General features: G+C 29.9%; 1 protein-coding gene across 1 annotated transcript; it reads left to right on the forward strand.

The window, feature by feature from the left end:
- The first annotated feature begins 6,798 nt into the window (after positions 1–6,798).
- LOC140841035 (caffeic acid 3-O-methyltransferase 2-like) lies at positions 6,799–10,033 on the forward strand. The gene is made up of 4 exons (XM_073208196.1): positions 6,799–7,219; positions 7,311–7,621; positions 7,763–7,827; positions 9,665–10,033. The coding sequence occupies exons 1-4, from the start codon at positions 6,816–6,818 to the stop codon at positions 9,953–9,955; spliced, it is 1,071 nt and encodes a 356-aa protein (XP_073064297.1). The 5' UTR covers positions 6,799–6,815; the 3' UTR covers positions 9,956–10,033.
- The last annotated feature ends 10,438 nt before the right edge of the window (positions 10,034–20,471 follow it).

Below are 20,471 nucleotides of genomic sequence, written 5' to 3' on the forward strand. Positions count from 1 at the left end.
TTTAGGTAGGAACTGACAGAAGCTAACTAAGAACTGACGTCCTCAATCTTATCATTAAAATTTTCTTGAGCTTCCTCTATCTTCTTGTAGATTTGAAAGTTGTTGACTTGAATTTGCTCACCAAGATGAGTAGAAGTGGTTGCCTGGGCCTTTTTGAGCTACTCCAGTCGAAAAAATTTGTCGATCATGCCTCTTGATTGATTTGACACTTCTTTGAGAATTTTATCTTTGAAAGAGTCTAAGACTTCTTTATTATTCAGATTGCTTCTTTTCATAACTATTGTAGAGGAGGAGATGACAACGAGACTAGAACTTATCTGATCCAGTGTAGTTTCATTAGTTAATTTAAATTAGTAGATGATGGCTCTATTCTTGGTATTTATTTGGATGCAATAACTGTCAGTACAAGATCTTGACTGTTAGAAGGCCCTACTTGTTCGATCATTAGGACTCTTGACTCAGTTTGGCTGATAAGTACCTCAACCTATTCCTCTGACTGATTCGTTCTTCCGGTTTTTGATTATCTTGTTCAGTCATAGCTATCTCAACTACTTCTTGTATAATTTCTTGAACAAAATAAGCTTCGTCAGATTCAATAGTAATTACATTCTCAGATATGATGACTTCTGCATTAGAGATCAGCTTGGTCAAGGGAGATGTGGAAATAGTTGGCTTAGTAAAAATTCATCTTCAATTTCATCTTGTTGTTGTTTTGCAATGGATTGCACAACTTCCTCAATACTGGCTAAAGTAATTTGCCTCGAAGGTGGAAAGGTGATAGGATCCGATTGATTGGGCAGTTTGGCTTCCTTGGAGTCATCGTCAGTCGGCTTGTCAGAGACATACTGAAATGAAGAACCACCCACTCTCTGCTTCTTGGAATCCACTGGCTCAAACAATTTGTGATAATTCTCCTAGAATTTGACCTTCATCTGCAGGGATGCCATGTCCATATCTAGTTGATTTATCACAGTTATATCATCAAATGCGGTTAGGCATGAAGGATCAGGATTGGATATTTGTTCGACACAAACTATGGTCAAATTTTGAATTTTTAGAAGATTTAGAAGATAATCTCGTCGTGGAAGAGCTTCAGCTATGACCACAGTTTTGACTTGATGTAGAACACCTTTTCTAGTGCTATGTACCTTTTCAGCATATCCATATTCTTCAATTTTGTTGCGAAGATGATTGTTATAAATTCCACCCATTCATCAAAAAACTTTATCTTTTCTGCAAAAAAATAATTAAATGCATTCATCAGCAGGTATATTTGAGTCTGGATTGCTGATATTGGTTCCTAGACATGAGATTCATCCACCTTAGCTTTTACTTTTCTCGTGGTTGTGGATAAGGTAGAAACCAGTCTTGATCTGATAGATTGGATGGGATATCATATGCTTTCTCTTTTTGTTGGTCTTGGAGGAAGGATAGTCGTTTTCATATTGATTTTTCTAGGTGGAGATGCCACCACTATCAGTTTCAAATTTTCTGTCGGATGGTCAGTAGCCTTGTTTTCAGTATACTAGACAACTTGTATCTGATATATAGATACTGCCTTGATAGGTGGTCTTGTCTGGTTTTTGTCGTTCTAGCATTTTTATGGAAGAGGAAAATGAGTTAATACCTCAGAGTCACTGGATTGAAAAATCAGTTTCCTCATTGGCCTTGGTCCATTTAACTTGATTCCCTTCTTTTCAACCTGTTTCTTTTCAACAGCCAGTTCTTCTCCAATTTCTTTCTTGATTAAAAATATCCCAATGGGAGAGATATTCAGTGCATGTCCTTTAGGCTTGAGAGAAAGGATATTTAGTGCAGTGAGAGCCTTGAGTTGTGTAAAGTTATAGAGTTTCTCAGTAAGGCTACTGAGTCTTCAAACAATCTGATCAAGAGGATGGCGAATCCAATTGATTGCTTCTAATTTTGAATAATCTCCTTTAGAATCTGAAACATGATGTCTGACTAGTTAACTTTGAGTCATGTGGCTGTGGTTGTTGTAACGTCCCGAAAATTTGAAGGTCCATGTGAACCACATGCATGCAAGTTATCAAATTTCTTATGTATTTTAATTAATTATTTAATTACATGAACTGATTATGATAAGAATGTTTACATGTTTAAAATGTAGTTTTATTTTATAATGCATAAAAATGTGTTTTAAAATGTTAGACGCGATCGAGAAACGGAGACCAGAGAGCATATAAAGGAAAATATTTTTATTAAATAATAATTTTTAATTGTTTAATGTGTGGTGTATTTTAAATGAAATTTTAGAAAATGAGGTGTTTTGAGGTGTTTCTATATGTCGAGTCTCATTTTTAAACGATATTCGATTTTCGACGAAAATATGAATTTTTCGAGAACTCGGCTAATAACTTCACAAACTTTCTTAAACAAAATATTTTAAATAATAACTAATGGTCTTATGGGCTTATTATACTTGGATAACAGGCCCAAACTTGCACCATGAGTTTTAATTAAAATAAAAGCAAAAACCCTCCCCAAAACCCCACACAGCTCACGCCCCTTCACCTAAAATAATACTAGGACTCTTTTTCTCCATCAGCAACACACACCACACGAATTGGAAGGAAATTTATGCAAGGTTTGAAGAAAAATTCAGCAAGCTCCTTCCCCCGTCTCTCCGTCAACGTCTCTCGCATCTTCAAGCCGTTTTTTCTGCTTACTAAACTCAAAGCATGCCTAATTATTTTTTTCTCATCTATCACACCATAATACTTGATTGATGCATGATTGCATGTAAAATATGTCCTTCGTGTATTATTTTCGTTTTTGTGTCATACTACGCCTTGAACATGTGTTTTTATAATGAAAAACTATTGTAATATAGCTCCAAGGGGGCTGCCATGTTAGGTACGTAAAAAGGGGCTAAATTCAGTTTGTTTTCGGGGCCTTAAGGGTCACGGTTCGGGGCTAGATCAGGAGAAGCCAAGGCACGCACGACTCGAAGGTTTAAAGGATGGTACGAGATCGACTTTGGGGTATTAGGAAGGGAGGCTGCGTGGGGCTCTTTTAATGTGAAGGGCTGGGCTCGTGAGGGCCCTGGTCTCGAGAAAAAAAGGTCTACACGAAGCTGGAAGGGCTGGAGGAGAAGAGGCGCATGGAAGGGCTCTTCCTAGCCGCGGCCGCATGAGGGAGAGGATCCATGCACGTTTACATGAATGGGCCGTGGGGGCTGGGCCAAGGGGACTCTAAGAAGGTTAGTCTTTGTCTTAGGAGGGTGGCTCGGTGGTGGCTCGGTTAGTAGAGTCCTAGTCGAGTAAAAGACTCTTAGTCAAGGAAGGTAACTCGCATGGATAGGTTTTGATCGAGGGCCTATGTGCGTGGGTTAGGGCGAGTCCAGAGGGTTCAATAGGGTCCCTAGGAGATCTGTTCAGGTGTTGGCTCAGGTGTGGCTCGAGTAAATCGTGAGGTGGCTTGAGGGATACACGTTAGGGTTCGAATTAGGATAATAATGGCTAAGGGATTCGAACCATGGGACACAGAGGTCGATTCATGGTTCACGAGGGTAATTTATGCATAAAAAGTCTATGTTTAAAATTGGGGATTAAAATATCAAGGTTTGAATTAATCAGAGAATTTAACACTTTACGAGTTAATAAATAGGAAATTAAATTGAAAGCCTCGAATTTAATCTAAATAAAAATATGACAAATTTAATTTAAGCTTAAATAATTATTTGAGATGGTCTAGAGTTAACGAAAGTAAAAAAAAAGTCAAGATCGAGAAATTCTAATTTTAGGGGTAAAACAGTCATTTCACACCTAAAAATATTAGACGTCGTGGCAGTGCCCTGAATGCAGTAAATAATGTTAATATGTTTATTTTAAATATTTATGAAATTTTATGATGAAACGTTAATGCTAAAATACGTGTTGCATGCTTGGTTTAAAAAGAAAAATGATTTCTATATGCATGAATTTTTATAAGTGATGAAAATATAAAACGTTGAAGGAGGTGAAGTGATTGTGACTAATACGATGATACGATTATAGGATTGGAGATAGGGGTGTCAAAATGCGACACGACCCGTCAACCAGACACGACCCAACACGAAAAAAATCAGGTTCGGGTTGGGATTTTTCGGGTTCGGTTGGGTGGATTCGGGTTAGTGTCATGTTAGGCGGGTTTTGAATTGGGTCGGGTTGGGTCGCGGGTTGACCCGCGAACTTTTTTTTTTGAAATATTACCTATATTTTTATATATTGTATGTTTGAACAAAACTTACTGTATATTTATATGATAAATTTTTATCATTTAATATTTATTTTGCATATTTTTATTTTTTAACAATTTTTTATTTGATTTAGTAAATATACTTTTAATTTTCTACAATTAAACATTCAAATTTAAATCGAAAATTTTGTTATTATGTGTTTAAATTATTTTTTTTTTATATTTTTGAATTTTTTTTAATTTTTTAAAAAAAAATTAGAAAAAATTAATAAAATTCGGGTTAGGCAGGTTAGACGGGTTGAGTCGGGTTATACGGGTTCGTGTTCAGGTTGGGGGTTTTCGGGTTGCTTCGCGTTCGGGTTGAAAAAAATAAAAAAAAAATTCGCGGGTTGACCCGAAACCGACCCAACCCACCCGATTGACACCCTTAATTGGAGATATCGTGAGGGAAAAGGCCCCAGAGGAAGCCTGTTTACGGGAGAAGGCCCTAGAGGGAGATCGACAATCGTATTTCCATCGACATGATATGATAATACGTAAGGCCAAGGCTCAGTTGACTGGTGAGAGTATCGTTGATGTCCCCGTCGCCCAATATTGTACATGTGGGATCCATCGATCTTCAGCTGAAACGAAAGTCACAATTAACGATCTGAATTCAATAAAAATAAAAATGTAAATGTATATGATGAAAAGGGAAATGTATATGATGTAAGGAAAATATTTAAGTGTATGCATATTCATGTGAAGTTATTTTAAGTAAAATATTTCACTATTGCATGTAATTGTATATGTATTACTTGTTATCATGGTTAAGATATGCTGAGTTAATAAACTCACTAGGTCTGATCGATGGAGGTGAGCATGATGTTGATGTTAATGAGGGACTTGATGGTTGATCTTGCTGGACTGAAGGTGCACACAACATGAGGACCAGTGCTAGTTTTCCGCAAATAAATTACGTTTATGATTTACGTTTATGATTTATGCTAAATGATTTGAGTTACTTTTAGGATTTTATGACTTATGATGCTTTTGAGAGGTTTTTGAGATGATGTTAGAGTTAAGGTTATTTTCGAAAATATTAAAGTCAGGTTGGTTGATGATTTTTGATTTTATGCTTGAATTTCTTTCCTTTGAATTTTCAAATAATAGTTGGTGAATTTATTTAAAATGGTGCAAAGATATTTTTAAATATATATGTATGTGTATGGTAGTTCGGCCGAATAGTGTAGGAAGGGAAAAAAAATTCTTGTATATTTTAAAGAAAAACGAGTAGTGGATATTTCAGTTGTTATCACCAAAAAAATTACTTCTATGTAGCCATTAAAAGAATCTATCTCCATTAGAATTGACTTGGCCACAACATCAGCCAGAAGTTGATAGTCTAACTTATCTCTTTCTTCTTTCCTGAAGTCTTGATATTATCAGCAGATGGAAAATATTTCACCTTTATCTCTTCAACTGCTTGTTGAGGTATTAGAGAGAAGTCAGTTAGCCCTTCAATGGGCAACTGAAACAATGCAGAGAAATAAACTTGCTCAATTACCAGACTATCATCTCCCATTATATCTTTCGTGTAGAAACTTTTCAGCTCATCCATGTAGATGTCCAAAGATGAATTGAGAAAGCCCCAAGTCTAGATGACTCAACAACTTTAAAGACTTAAGAGACAACATCTTCCAAAGAATAAATTGATTTGAAATCGATTGCAAGAGCGTTCATGATACAGGAACACTGCAAATATCTTGAGATTCAAATGAGAGACAACAGCTTCTTTGGTATGAGATTCAAACTTGTTTGCAGCGTCCGTCAATTGTGGTGGAATTTTGCATTATTTTTGTAAAACTCCATCACATACATTTGAATTAATGGAGTTACGTTGTGTGTTTATGTTATTGTATTTAATTAATTAACATCGAGTATTAGTGAGAAATGTATGCTATATGGGGAAAATATATGTATGCTTTATAGATTCAAATTAATGAATATTTTCATTAATTTGATAAGAAAAATATAATTTCCACGTATTAAAATAGCATCCTTATTTGCGTTTCCTGATTTTATAATAATTGAAATTTTTATAGTTTAAAAATTTACATAAACTATTTTACAACATTAACATACAAATTTAGTTAAATTTACATAAACTATTGTACCATTTTAACATAAACTTTTCCGATAGACCAGATATATAAATTAATGTAGACCGCAAATAGCCAATAAATTAGTGTTCCATGGCACATGATATATGTCATATTAATTTTTTTTTGTTTTTGATAATTTTGGTGTAAAATACCAACTTCTCTATAATTTGTATTAAAAATTCAAACTATCTCCCTAAAATGGAAATAAACTATTGTGTCATATTAGCATACCATATTTAGTTAAATTTGTTAAAGTCTAATAATATATATAATATAGATTATAACTTAGACAGCAAAATGCATGCAGGTCTCTTGGGTTGCGTGGATTTCAAGGAATATGCATCATTCACACATATATGTTAATTTATTCATATTATATCAAAAAAATCAATTTATAACAATTATTACAAGCTACTATAAATATGTTTGTCTCCGCATATGCACACACCTATGTTCTCAATCTCTTTAGGAAAAATGAGTCTGAAAATGGAGGTTGCACAAGGGGACGAGGCTTCTTTCTTATTCGCCATGCAACTAGCCTCTGCCTCAGTGCTGCCTAATGTCCTCAAAGTGGCGTTGGAGCTCGACCTCTTTGAAATCATGAAGAATAAGGGGCCCGACGCCTTTATTTCACCAGCAGAACTCGTTGCGGAAATTCCCACCAACAATCCAGAGGCGCATAACATGGTGGACAGAATCCTCCGCCTGCTCGCGAGCTATTCTATTTTAAATTGCCGAGTGAAAACCCTGCCTGATGGCGGCGTTGAGCGGCTGTATTCCTTGGCTCCGGTCTGCAAGTTCTACACCAAGAATGATGATGGAGTTTCTCTAGCCCCTATGTTGATCATGAATCTAGACAAGGTTCACTTGGAGACTTGGTAAGTATTTGGCAAGTATCAACTACATATCAACCTCTACAAGTACTATATGTGTTTGTGTGTAATTAATCCTTAATAATTGTATGTGTAGGTATCACCTGAAAGATGCAATTCTCGAGGGGGGAGTTCCTTTTGAAAAAGTATATAAAATGAGCACGTTCGAGTATCACGGCACAGATCCTAGATTTAACAAGGTTTTTAATAGAGCAATGTCCAATTCTTCGACAATTTTGATGAAAAGAATCCTAGATACCTATGAGGGATTCAAGGGTCTGGGAACTTTGGTCGATGTTGGAGGTGGAATCGGTGATTCCCTGAAAATGATCCTATCCAAGCATCCAACTGTAAAGGCCATTAATTTTGATTTGCCCCATGTTATTCGAGACGCACCATCTTATTCAGGTACATTAAATATTTGTGTTGGTTCTTTATCATGTATTTTAAAGTGGTTCCACTAAATATTTGTGTTTGTAGACCACCTTTTAATTTAATTGCATGGTTTATGTGAAACTCGAAGTTGGTCGACCTTTTTGTATTGATCAGGCATGGAGCATATGGGTGGAGACATGTTCGTTAGTGTTCCGAACGGCGATGCCATTATCATGAAGGTAAAATTGTTTTCATCATCATCATATGGATCAAGATCCTCTGGTTTCCCCCACAGCAGAGATGCTGTGTATTAAATTTTTTTTATTTTTTTTTAAAACTGGTATTTTTACATTTTAATTAATTTAAAATCAAAATTATTTTTTTTATATTAAAATATGTGAATAATAATTCAATTTAAATTTACTATTTTATTTTTGGTTATAAATATATATTGTGTGGGTAAAATAACGTTTCTCTTATTATTTTTTCTTTTATAATTTTTCAACTTTTTTTTAAAAAAATGTTAATAAAAATTTAATTTTTTGTTATAACTATGTTATTCCGAACGAACAAGAAAAAAATTCGGTTCATTCAATATTTTTTTTTAATATTATAGTTCTTTTTTTAAAATAAACTATTTTTCTTATCTTGTTAATTTTTATTTAGAAATTAAAATTTTATTAATCACATATTTGTAACAGATAATAATCTTGTTGGCTTTTTATATTCTAATTCTTTTGAAAAACCGTCAACTCTTTTTTTGTATTGTGAATTTTTCTCATTCCTTTTTAAAATTTTAAATACAAAAAATATTTTTTCTTTTCTTAGGGATTTAAGAAATAATCCAATTTTCAAAAAAATGTAAAAAAAACTAAGTGTTCGAACACGAAAAAATTACACAAAATAATTTTCTTTTTATATCGTGTCAATTTTTTGGTATTATTTTTAATTGTTCGATAAGTTCAACCTTTTTAATTTTTTTGTAAATTTTTTAATTGGATTATTTCTTATATCCCTAAAATATAATTTTTTTTAATTTGATTATTTTTAAAATATATATATATATATATATTTCCTGTATTTAGACATTAATTTTATTTTTGTTACAAATATGTGATTAATAAAATTTTAAATTCTAAATAAAAAATTAACAAGAATAAAAAAAAGAGAAAATAGTTTTTTTAAAAAGAACTATAATACTAAAGAAAAATGACATATACCGTCGTTTTTTTTGTTCGTTCGGGATCACGTATTTGTAACAAAAAAATTAAATTTTGATTAACAATTTTTTAAAAAGAGAGTTGAAAAAATTATTTAAAAAAATAATAAGAGATGCGTCATTTTACCCACATAATATATATTTGTAACCAAAAAAAATTATGACTCTGAATTGGATTATTAATCACATATTTTAATATAAAAAATATAATTTTAATTTTTAAATAATTAAATATAAAAATATCAATTTTTTTAAAAAAATTACTACACAGCACCCTCTGCTGTGGGGGAACCCACAGCAGAGGATCTTGACCCATCATCATATATATATATATATATATATATATATATATATATATATATATATATATATATATATATATATATATATATATATATATATATATATATATATTTGGCAGCCAACCGAATTCCCTATTTTCACCATTTTGTTAGCCTTCTAAATTGTTCAATAATAATAATAATAATAATAGATGTCACACCTGGGTCATATATATGTGGAAGCATGACTGCAAAATAACATTTATAACAACTACTTTTTATATGTCATTGTCTTTATGAAATACTTAAATGATGTTACTATGGAAGTTCATTGTAAACATCGAAAGCTCTTTTAAATTTTTTTCTTTTCAATGTGAGAATACAGGGGAATCACAAGAAAAGTATATTTTATCAAGACATATAATTAAACAATTGTTCACATTAACTATCCACCCGATTTAAAAAAAATGTTTTTGATAATTTTTTATTCCCAATTGTTTCTTACAACTTTTTAATAATATTTTATGATTATATTCTGATTAGACCAATTCAATTCTTTTTTTATTATATCCACAGTGGGTTCTTCATGACTGGAGCGATATACATTGCTTAAAAATACTGAAGAGATGCCATGAAGCACTTCCAAATAACGGAAAAATAATCGTTGTGGAGCGTATTCTTTCAGAGAACTCAAGAGAAGATTTTATATGTAATTTACAAATTGACATGCTTATGCTAGCACATAGTCCCGGTGGGAAGGAGAGGACAGAAAATGAATTTCATGCATTGGCAAAGCAAGCTGGATTCAAAGAATCTCGAACAGTTTGTTGTGTTCTCCCACTCTCGGTCATGGAGTTTTATAAATAAATATATAAATAAATATTAAGTCGTTAAAGATAATTACCGTTTTTAATAAAAGTTTGGGCTTGCTATTGCTCTTTTCTCTTTTACTTTTGTTAACATGCAAAAACTAATGAGTAAATAATGAACTACATGCATATGGATGATAAGTTCAACTTGAAGAATAAAATATTTAGCTTCACCTAATGTCAACCAGTTTCTTATTTATGAAATATTATTTAGTATAAAAAATATATATATATTTATGACTTTTTTGTATAATATTTTAAAGTTTAAAGTGTATTAAATATTTAAGTTTAATAATAACTTGTATAAAAAAAAAATATGTGTTGTATAATTGTATTATTTTTGTTATTTTTACATGTTTGGAAAAACAATAACAACTTTGGATAGTAAAATGAAAATGTGATGATACTTAGACATATATAAAGTTGATTTCAATGTCCACAATATTGATGAAAATTTTGAGATAAAATTATTATCAAAATTGCGGTCAAATTGAGCAACAAGTGAAAGTAGTACCAATGAAATTACAATTTTACCAAGCTTGAGTATTTTGACCATATCTGTCAAAATACTTGGTAGAAAAATATAAAATGTTTACCAAACTTGACTATTTCTGACTATTTTGGCCAAAACTTTAGTATTTCTGACTATTTTGGTCAAATTTCTGACACGACGCAAGATATATAAGCATTTTCTGACGTCAGATACTGAAAATTTCAATGTCATGTCAGCATTTTCTCACGTCATATGAACATTTTCCGGTGTCATATCAGCACTCCGACGAAATAAGATTTTTTTTAAAAAAACAAAGTTATGTACCAAAACAAAAATTTGAATACTTAATGGACCAAAATTGTTTTCCCATCAAATTAATTTATACAACTGTTGTGGCTAAATCTACAACTCAGGCTAATCCAAAATTGAAATATCCATACAGGTCCTCCTCATGGAAAAATTTTACGTATGTAATGTCTTTTGATTTATACTCGCAACGTGACAATTATAGATAATTTCACAATTGTGAAAAAATACCCATTACCCATCTGTATACATTTATAGAAATAGATAGAAAGAAGGTATTTTTTTAAAAAAAAATAATTTGTCGGATATTGCAAATTAATTTGCAGCGTTTGTCGAAATGGACAGAGGACGCTAGCCTTTTAATTTTTTAATCATTATTATTTTATATAAAAATTTGAAACATCTCTTTAAAAAAATGAACTTATGACAACAACCAAAAAATGAGAGTTGAAGATTTCAATAATTTAAAAGATATCCTTAAAATATTGGACCGATCATTTTTTTAAAAATTCTTTATTTATAAATCTGATGTAATTTACCTTTTAAATTTTTTTAGTTTTTAAACAATTTTTTATTTAAATATACGTTGATTCATAAAAAATCACATCATATTAAATTTGTGCATTTGTGTCGATTCACGTTGATTTAATTTTTTTAAAAATAAAAAATTTATGCGTTTGTGTCGACTCACCTTTAAAAAAATTAAATTAAATTAACCAACACATTTTTAAATAAATAAAAAATACTTTGATTCATAAAAAATTACATCATTTTAAGGAGATCCATCTTTCAAATTATCGAACTTAAACTTCAACTCTCATTTTTGGTATGTGGTATCATGTTCCATTTTTTAAATCAGAGATGTATGTATCCAAGTTCTAAAAGAAAAACAACAATAATAATAATAATAATGAAAAAAATTATAAAAAAATTGTTAGTTTAGTTTTCAAAAAAATAAATAAGGTGCATGTGTATCTGTCCGATTATTTTTTATTTTATTTTTACTAGTAACGTGGTTAATAAAAAAAATAATGATAGTTGGGATATGCAAATTCTTGAATTTTTGTATGAAAAATCTTGAATTTGTGCTCTTTTTATTTTTTAAAAAACAAATTATTTTATTTAATTAAATATACGTTGGTTTAGTTTTAAAAAAAAAATTAAAATAAAGGAAGGTGTGTGTTTAGATCCAATTAATTTTTTATTTTAAAATTATTGACTTTGAGCACCAAATTCCACTTTTTTGCATGTGGATTAATTTGAAACATAAATCACCTTCAAGTGGTGAACCATTCAACTATTTAAAAAATTTCCTTATTTTTAAAATATTAGGCAATTTATCTTTCGAAAAAATTTGTATTCTTTTAATTTTTTTTAAAAATATATTTTATTTATTTTAATATGTGTTGGTCTATTTTCGAAAAATTTAAGGAAAGTATGTGTGTGTAGGTCTACTTATTTTTTTATTTTAATATTTTCTAGTAGTAGTAATAATAATAACTAGTAAAAGAAGCACATGCATTGCATGTGCTGTTATTATTTTTAATTTGATCAAATAATATTAAATAATAACACGAAATTATTTTCGATTTAGAAAAGTTGTTCGATTTAAAATGGAAGTTTTATTTGATTTTTTCTATTTAAAATATGGAGTGATTTGAAAATGTTTTTAGTATGGTAAGAAGGGTAATTATGGAATTAAATATTTTGGTGTCCTCAAATGTAGTTATTCTAAGGCCCTCACACTTAATATAATAGTATAGAAGTATAGATAATAATAATAATAATAATCATAAATATTTTTATAAAAAAAAGAGCACAAATTTAAGATTTTTTCGTACAAAAATTTAAGAATTTGCATATTCCAGATAATAATAATAATAATAATAATAATAATAATAATAATAATAATAATAATATTATTATTATTATTATTATTATTATTATTACTTTTTATTAATCATATTATTACTAAAATAAAATAAAAAATAAGTGGATCTATACACATACACTTTCTTTATTTTTTCGAAAACTAAACCAACATTTTTTTAATTTTTCATTATTATTATTGTTTTTCTTTTAAAACTTACACGCAAAAAAGATATAAGAGTTGAGATTACATGCAAAAAATGAAAGGTGAAGATCAAGTTCAGTAATTTGAAAGATATATCACTTTTAAATAAATACAATTTTTTTTTAAAAAAAAAGTACAAATATTTATTAAAGATAAAGTACCTAATATTTTACAAATCAAGAAATTTTTTTAAAAAAATTTGTTGACCAATACATCATTTTAAAATGATCTATCTATTAAATTATTGAAAAACTTCAACTGTCATTTTTGGCTTATTGTCTCAAGTCTCATTTCTTTAAACAAAGATTTACCAAAAAAATAATTTTTTTTTTGACAATAGCTGAAACATCCTTTGGCCATTTTGGCAGCGGCCATAAATAGTGATGGAGTTTTGCGGTACTTTTACAAAACTCCACCACATACATTAATTTTGAATCTGTCAAAAATAAAAATTTATGGTAAAAAATAAAAATATCAAACTCACAAAATATATTAAACTACAAACTTTAATTTTCTCCACTCAATTGTGTTTTATCTTCACAAGAGAACTATTTATAGAATTTATTTGAAAATAATCTAAAAATATAATTACATCATTACATACATCATCACACACTAATTTTCAATATTAACAACTTTTATTTTCAACACTCACTCTTGTGATGATGATCCTGATACAATGATTGTCTTCATTATGTGTTTTTATACTGCCTCATTAAAAACCTTACTCAGAAAAACTCATTGGGATAAAAACCCTTTTGTACCCAACAGGTTTATATCTTACTATTTCATTTTTCTCATTTCGTTTTCGAATAAAAACCCCTTTGTACCCAACAGGTTTTACACCTTCAGGTGTAAGGACTATAGGTCCAAAAACGTTACGTTTATTTAGCGAATCTAATTCAACTTGGATGACGTCTTTCAATTTTATCCAGTCCTGTCGATTTTTACATTCACAAAAATATTTTGGTTCATGATCTTAATTGTCATTTATGATATCAAACGCCACATTGTAAGAAAACATCTCTCAAATTTTGTATATCTTTTTGGTTCTATATTTTTTTAGTATTAATATAATTGATAGAGATTTTACGATTCTCGTCAGTTTGTGGTTATAATAGAACATTTTTATCATCATATGTTTGTGTCAGAATATCATTCTCTATTTTGTGATGATCGTGTTTATCTATGCTTTTTCTTTCTCGAGGATTTATCATTGGAACCGATTGGCTTTCCACGCTTCAATCGTTTTATGACACCATGAGTGTCTTCAATTTTTTTCTTTTGAATTTCAATTCGAGCATGTGCATTTACAACATGTATAAATGATTTAGTGACCCTTTTTATGTCTGCAAATGCATCTGGTATTTGATTTGCTATTCTTTGCAAGTGCACAATTTTTTGTACATATTTTTCACATTGTTTAGTTCTTATATCCAGATGTTACAATGATGATGCATACTATGTAATTTTTTTTCGATATGTTTTTTGTTCACCCTGACGTTGGAAAGATTTCCTTATTAAAATAACAATCAGCAAAATGTGCTATAAACATGTCGTATATATGAGGTTTAAGATATCGAATAATTGATGGTCTATCATAACCGATATAAATTCCTATCTTTCTTTGAGATTCCATTTTTATTTGTTGAGGCGGTGCAATATGCACATATACCATACATCCAAAAATTCTCAGATGAGAAATGTCTGGTTCTTTACCTAATGCAAGCTGCAATGGGGAGTATTTAAGATATGTACTTGGTCTGATGCGAATTAATGCAACAACATGTAATATTGCATGTCCCTATGTAGAAATATGGAGTTTTATTTTCATAATCATTAATCTAACAATCAGTTGTAGAAGTTTAATCATGATTCAGCTAATCCATTTTGTGTATGTACAACAACAACAAAATGCTCGTGATTTTCATTGACATACAATTATCATTGAAAATTTGGGAACTAAATTCACCAGCATTATCAAGTGTAATTTTCTTGATTATATAATTGGGAAATTGATTCCGTAATTTTATTATTTGAGCAAGTAATCTTGCAATTATCACATTCCGAGTTGATAATAAACATACATGTGACCATCAACTGGATGCATCGATCAATAGCATAAAACATCTAAATGGTCCACATGCTAGATGAATTGGCCCACAAATATCACCCTGAATACGTTCAAGAAACGTGGGTGATTCAGTTTGGATTTTAACGGGTGATGGTTTTATTGTCACGCCCCGAAACCCGAGATTGACACCGGCGTCGTTTAACAATCACACGATTGAAAACAACCAGCCTCGTAGCATAGCATAAACCTAAAACCAGTTTATTAATCATAATCTCAAAAACCAAAGTCTTTACAACTGAAATAACTAATGCGGAAGTGTCTAACATAAAATTGAAAGTACTAAAATTCTAAAAAAAGAATAACATAACTAAACTAAATCACAAACTTCACCATCCCCAAAATTGTTCAGATTCTTCTTCTTCAACCTGTTCTTCGGATTTATTTGGGGAAGGGTGTAAGGGGTGAGTATTTTGGGAAATACTCAGCAAGTGGGGGAATTTGAATACCACATAACATTTTATAACAATTTCGAATCATAACATAGCATGCTTTTCATAATCGTAACATCGTATCTGTAACATAATAACACTGCGATTTTTCACTTTCTATGGTTTACTGATATCAGTCCCTAAGTTTTAATTCTCTAAGGGGACGAGACCATAAAACAGTTCTATCCCACTGTTAAGGGCCATATGTTGGAATTCCACCCATTTTCAGGGAATACTCACAGTGCCAAACATAAACGTACCAAAATTTTCGAAAAAACGCATAGACAAAACGACGGTGCATGATCAAATTTTAAAAACCAAAAACCGAAATCTTATATGCATAAAAATCGAAATCTTATATGCATAAAAATCGAAATTTTAAGTTTTAAAGCAAGCCCACTTACCTTAAATTCTTGAAAAACTAGGGTTCTTCGAAATTCCTACTTCCCTGGCTGGACGGCGGCAGCGCTTCGCTGTGCTCGAAAATTCCTAAGGAGACTAGGCACTATTTTCGAAAATTTAGGTGTGTTGTGAGGTGTGATTTTTGAATACAGGGCCCTCCTATTTATAGGGGTTGGCTGTTATCGGGATCGAGTGATATCGCGATGAAATCTGACTTAAATCTTTTATCTCGAATCGTGATCTATCCGTGATTTGGGTGATAATCGAATTCCAAATATTTTATCCCATACAAATTTCGAAATTTGCATATATATATACACTGATTAATTTCGAATTCTAGGGATTTTATTATTTCTTGTTTGATCTTTATCCTGGTATCTCAATATCAATTCAAATCTTAGACATTTACCTGCGAATGTTCGAAATTTCTTAATAAATCCTTAGATTGATAACCCAAAAATATTTTATATTCTGAATGATTTAAATATTAATATCCAAGATTACACCATCAAATTATTAAGTTTTCCAAGAGAACATCTTTTCCAAGAGAACATCTTTTTCAAAATCCCGGGTTTTACACTTATAATAAGTTTTCCAAGAGAACATCTTTTACATTGAAACTTATTATTTTGAAAGATCTTCTGGTCTTTCAGCGGATGATCGTGTATATTTTCTATATTTTTTCGCATCATTGTTGAACCAGGGTGTCCTAATCGATCACATCAATTAATTAATATTGAAGAATTATCCTACCATGTTTCATTCAATTAATTGGACTTATATATGTATAATGCAATACAATAGGGAGCATTGATAGTTTTTCAACTATATATTTCTTTTAGGTAAGACACATATATTTCTCATTTCCTTCATTTATTGTTTGAGTATCATACCCATGGGAATATATGTTATTAAAACTTAACAAACTTCTTTTCGATTGTGGTGAATACAAAACATCATTTATCTGAAATTTTGTATCATTAGGTAACAAAAATGTACTTTACCACAATCTTTAATCAAGTCTGTAGGATCTGATATTGTATTTATCATTGTTTTTGTTGGTTCTAGTTCCAAGAAACATCTTTTATCTCGGAGAATAGTGTGAATTATACCACTATCAGGTACGCAAACTTCCATGGGATTTGTTCCTTGTTTAGTTTTGTTAATAGTATTTTCCATATTTGAATTTAAAAAAAGTGAAATGAAAAAAATTACCGACAATACATGTATTTATTGAAAAATATAACATATATCATTATTATACTATAAAAAATTATCATATGAGTACATGAAAAATAAAATATTTTACATTTCTATTCCACCATTATATTGATCATTTTCAGAGAAATCATTCGGAATATCTACAGCATCAAAATGAGTAGAATCACTCAAACAGTCACTGTGTTCAGTAAAGTTGGTCTCTTTTTATTTTCTTTTTATTGATTCTTTATAGAGCTTACAAATGTACGAGAACAATGTTCTGGAATGCCACATCTAAAACAAGAAACTTTCAAATCGTTTGAGTAATTTTCATTAACACTCATGTTCTCATGATGTCTTTTTAGTGGGTGGTTCGTTACGCCTTTTGAGATGAGTTACAGAAGTAATTATCTCGATTGTTTTCAAAACCACAGCCGCGACCACGTCCATGACCACGACCTCGATTTCGAACTCGACCAAAACCTTGTTTTTGAATTTGATTTTGCTTTCCAAGTTTAAATTCATTTTTACTTACAACATTTACTTCTAGAAATGATGTTGATCTAGTGGGTCGGGACTGATGATTTCTCATTAGCAGTTTGTTGTTCTTTTCCGCCACAATAAGACATGTGATAAGTTCATAATATCTCGCAAATCCATGCACTCTATATTGTTGTTGTAGAGCTATATTTGATGCGTGAAAAGTGAAAAAGATTGTTTCAAGCATTTTCGATTCCGTAACCTCATGTCCACAAAATTTTAATTTGAGAGATTATTCGATACATTGTCGAGTTATAATCACCGACTTTCTTAAAATTTTTGAATCTTAACGTATTCAATTCATCATGGGCGGTCGGAAGTTTAATGTAGGAAAGAGTGCTTACCGCTTTACCAAAAGCTATAGCTGGTAGTAATGGTGTAACTCAAATATTTTAAACCGCACAGCAGCTCAAGCACCATTGTTCGATCGCTCTACCAAGCAAGGACAATTATTATACCCAACAATCTCCCTCTCAATAATTGCACTCCTTGCAATCAATGGGGATCAAACCCATGACTATGGCTTTGATACCAATTGTAGGACCGAGTGCTTACCGCTTTACCAAAAACTATAGCTGGTGGTAATGGTGCAACTCAAATCTTCTAAACCGCACAACAGCTCAAGCACCATGGTTTGATCACTCTACCAAGTAAGGACAATTATTGCACCCAACATATAACTTCCCTTATATGTTCAAATCTTTCTTTTAATTTTTTTCATAAAGCCATGTGATCTTTTTCAATGAGATATTCACATTTTAATCCTTCATCAAGATGATAAAGCAAAAATATAATAGCTTTTGCTTTTTCTTGTCATGATGAGATACTATTTTCTTTAATTGTTTCATTTAGATCCAATGACAATATACATTTCTACATCGAGAGTCCATAACATATAAATTTGTTCCCGTAATGTCGAGCACAACGGATTCGAGATTTGCCAAATTTGACATGGTGGTATTAGAAAATTAAAAATGTATTTTATTCGTAAAGTTCTAAATCTATTAATATGACAATAAAAAATAACATATAAATTATACGTACAAGCATTCTTAAAAATAAACAAAAAAACGCGAGACAGATATTCTTCGATAAATACAAGACTACTAAGTATAATAACCAAAATAATTATACAAAATAACTTTGAAAGAACCTTCCTTCTTCTTCTTCTTGGAAAAATTGATGAAGAAATTTTTTTAGGGAGGAAAAGTAATTTTGGAGTAATTGAATGTGTTAATCGTGAAATCATATTTATAGGGCAAAAACTAGCCATTTATATATGACCGTTTATACAAATAAAAAATCTTAAAAAATTAATGTATGTATATGCATAATTTTATGGTAATAATATGATGTATATAATGTTAACCATGTTTAAATAATTATGTATATCACATTTCATTATTATAATGAGGTATCATGCATGGACTCTTTTTATATAATAATGTGACATTATATATATATATATATATATATATATAAATTATTATATAAAACAATAAAAATAAATAAACAGTTAATAATCACATATGTTATTATAATGAGGTTTAATAAACTCTTTTTATATAATAATATGATATTATTCAAATATATATAAAATAAATAAACAGTAACACAATAAAAATATATAAACAGTATAGTAATATAATCACATCAGTTATTATAATGAGGTGTCATAGACTCCTTTTATATAATAACATGATATTATATATTAAATATATATACATTAAAAAAATATACAGTAAAATAAATATTTTTACTTTTGAATATTGTTATCTTTTTCTTGTGTTTTGGAGCTTGGAAAAATATGGAGAACATTCGAGTATCGTGCTGATAACGTGTTAAAAATAAAAATTTACGGTAAAAAGTATCAAACTCACAAAATATATTAAACTACACACTTTATAAAATTTTCTCCACTCAATTATGTTTTTTCTTCAAAATTTGAGAGACTTATTTATAGAATTTATTTGAAAAAAATCTAAAACTAATTACATCATTACATACATCATCACACACTAATTTTCAATATTTACCACTCTTATTTTCAACAGAACTTTTATTTTTCAAAAATTATTTATAAAAAATCTCCAGAAATATACACGTTTGGGAAATTATAAATATCTTAGTTTTTCGCTATTAAAGTTGGGAATTATTTTCTTTGTTCCAATTTTTTGTCTAATTTGTTCATCTCAGCCTATTGTCAACTTTGATTTCTTCAGCATATACGTATTGGATTAGATTTACATTCTAGGATCAAAGCTAGCAATTGCATGCGTAATAAATCTCAGAAATAAGTATATATAAATGTTTTTCTAAATTGATGAATAAATGAGAAAACGTAATCATGGATATATAAATAATGCATTTGACAAGTTCAGAAAATTCAAAATACATTTGAAGTAATGGAGTTGTGTGTTTATGTTATTGTATTTAATTAATTAACATCAAGTAGTAGTGAGAAATGTAGGCTATATCGGGAAAATATATGTATGCTTTATAGATGCAAATCCATTAATTTGATAAGAAAAATAAAATTTCCACCTATTAAAATAGTATCCTTCTTTCCATTTCCTGATTGTATAATAATTGAAATTTTTATATTTTAAAATTTAAACATAAACTTTTCCTATAGACCAGATATATAAATTAATGTAGACCGCAATAGCCAGTAATTTATAACAAATTAGTGTTCCATGGCACCAGGGGCGGAGGCACATTTTTGTATAACTAGGCTTTAGCTCGGGTAGCCCAATTTTTTTCAAAAAAATTTATATGTAAATTTTGTATATTTTTGGAATAATATGATATTAGTTCGTGTAGATCAATTTAAAATATTAAAAGATAGTAGACTTTAAAATTATAGCTCAGACAGAGCTATTTTTTTGGCTCCGCCACTGCATGTCACACGATACATGTCATATTAATTTTTTTTAG

Source organism: Primulina eburnea, chromosome 9, assembly GCF_022965805.1.
Source record: "Primulina eburnea isolate SZY01 chromosome 9, ASM2296580v1, whole genome shotgun sequence".
NCBI lineage: Eukaryota > Viridiplantae > Streptophyta > Magnoliopsida > Lamiales > Gesneriaceae > Primulina > Primulina eburnea.

Bases quoted from the DNA above. Each gene is read 5' to 3' on its own strand.
- LOC140841035 (XM_073208196.1), top strand. From the start codon at position 6,816: ATGAGTCTGAAAATGGAGGTTGCACAAGGGGACGAGGCTTCTTTCTTA. The intron at 7,220-7,310 runs GTAAGTATTTGG...TTGTATGTGTAG, and splicing joins AAGGTTCACTTGGAGACTTG to GTATCACCTGAAAGATGCAA. The intron at 7,828-9,664 runs GTAAAATTGTTT...TTATATCCACAG, and splicing joins GCGATGCCATTATCATGAAG to TGGGTTCTTCATGACTGGAG.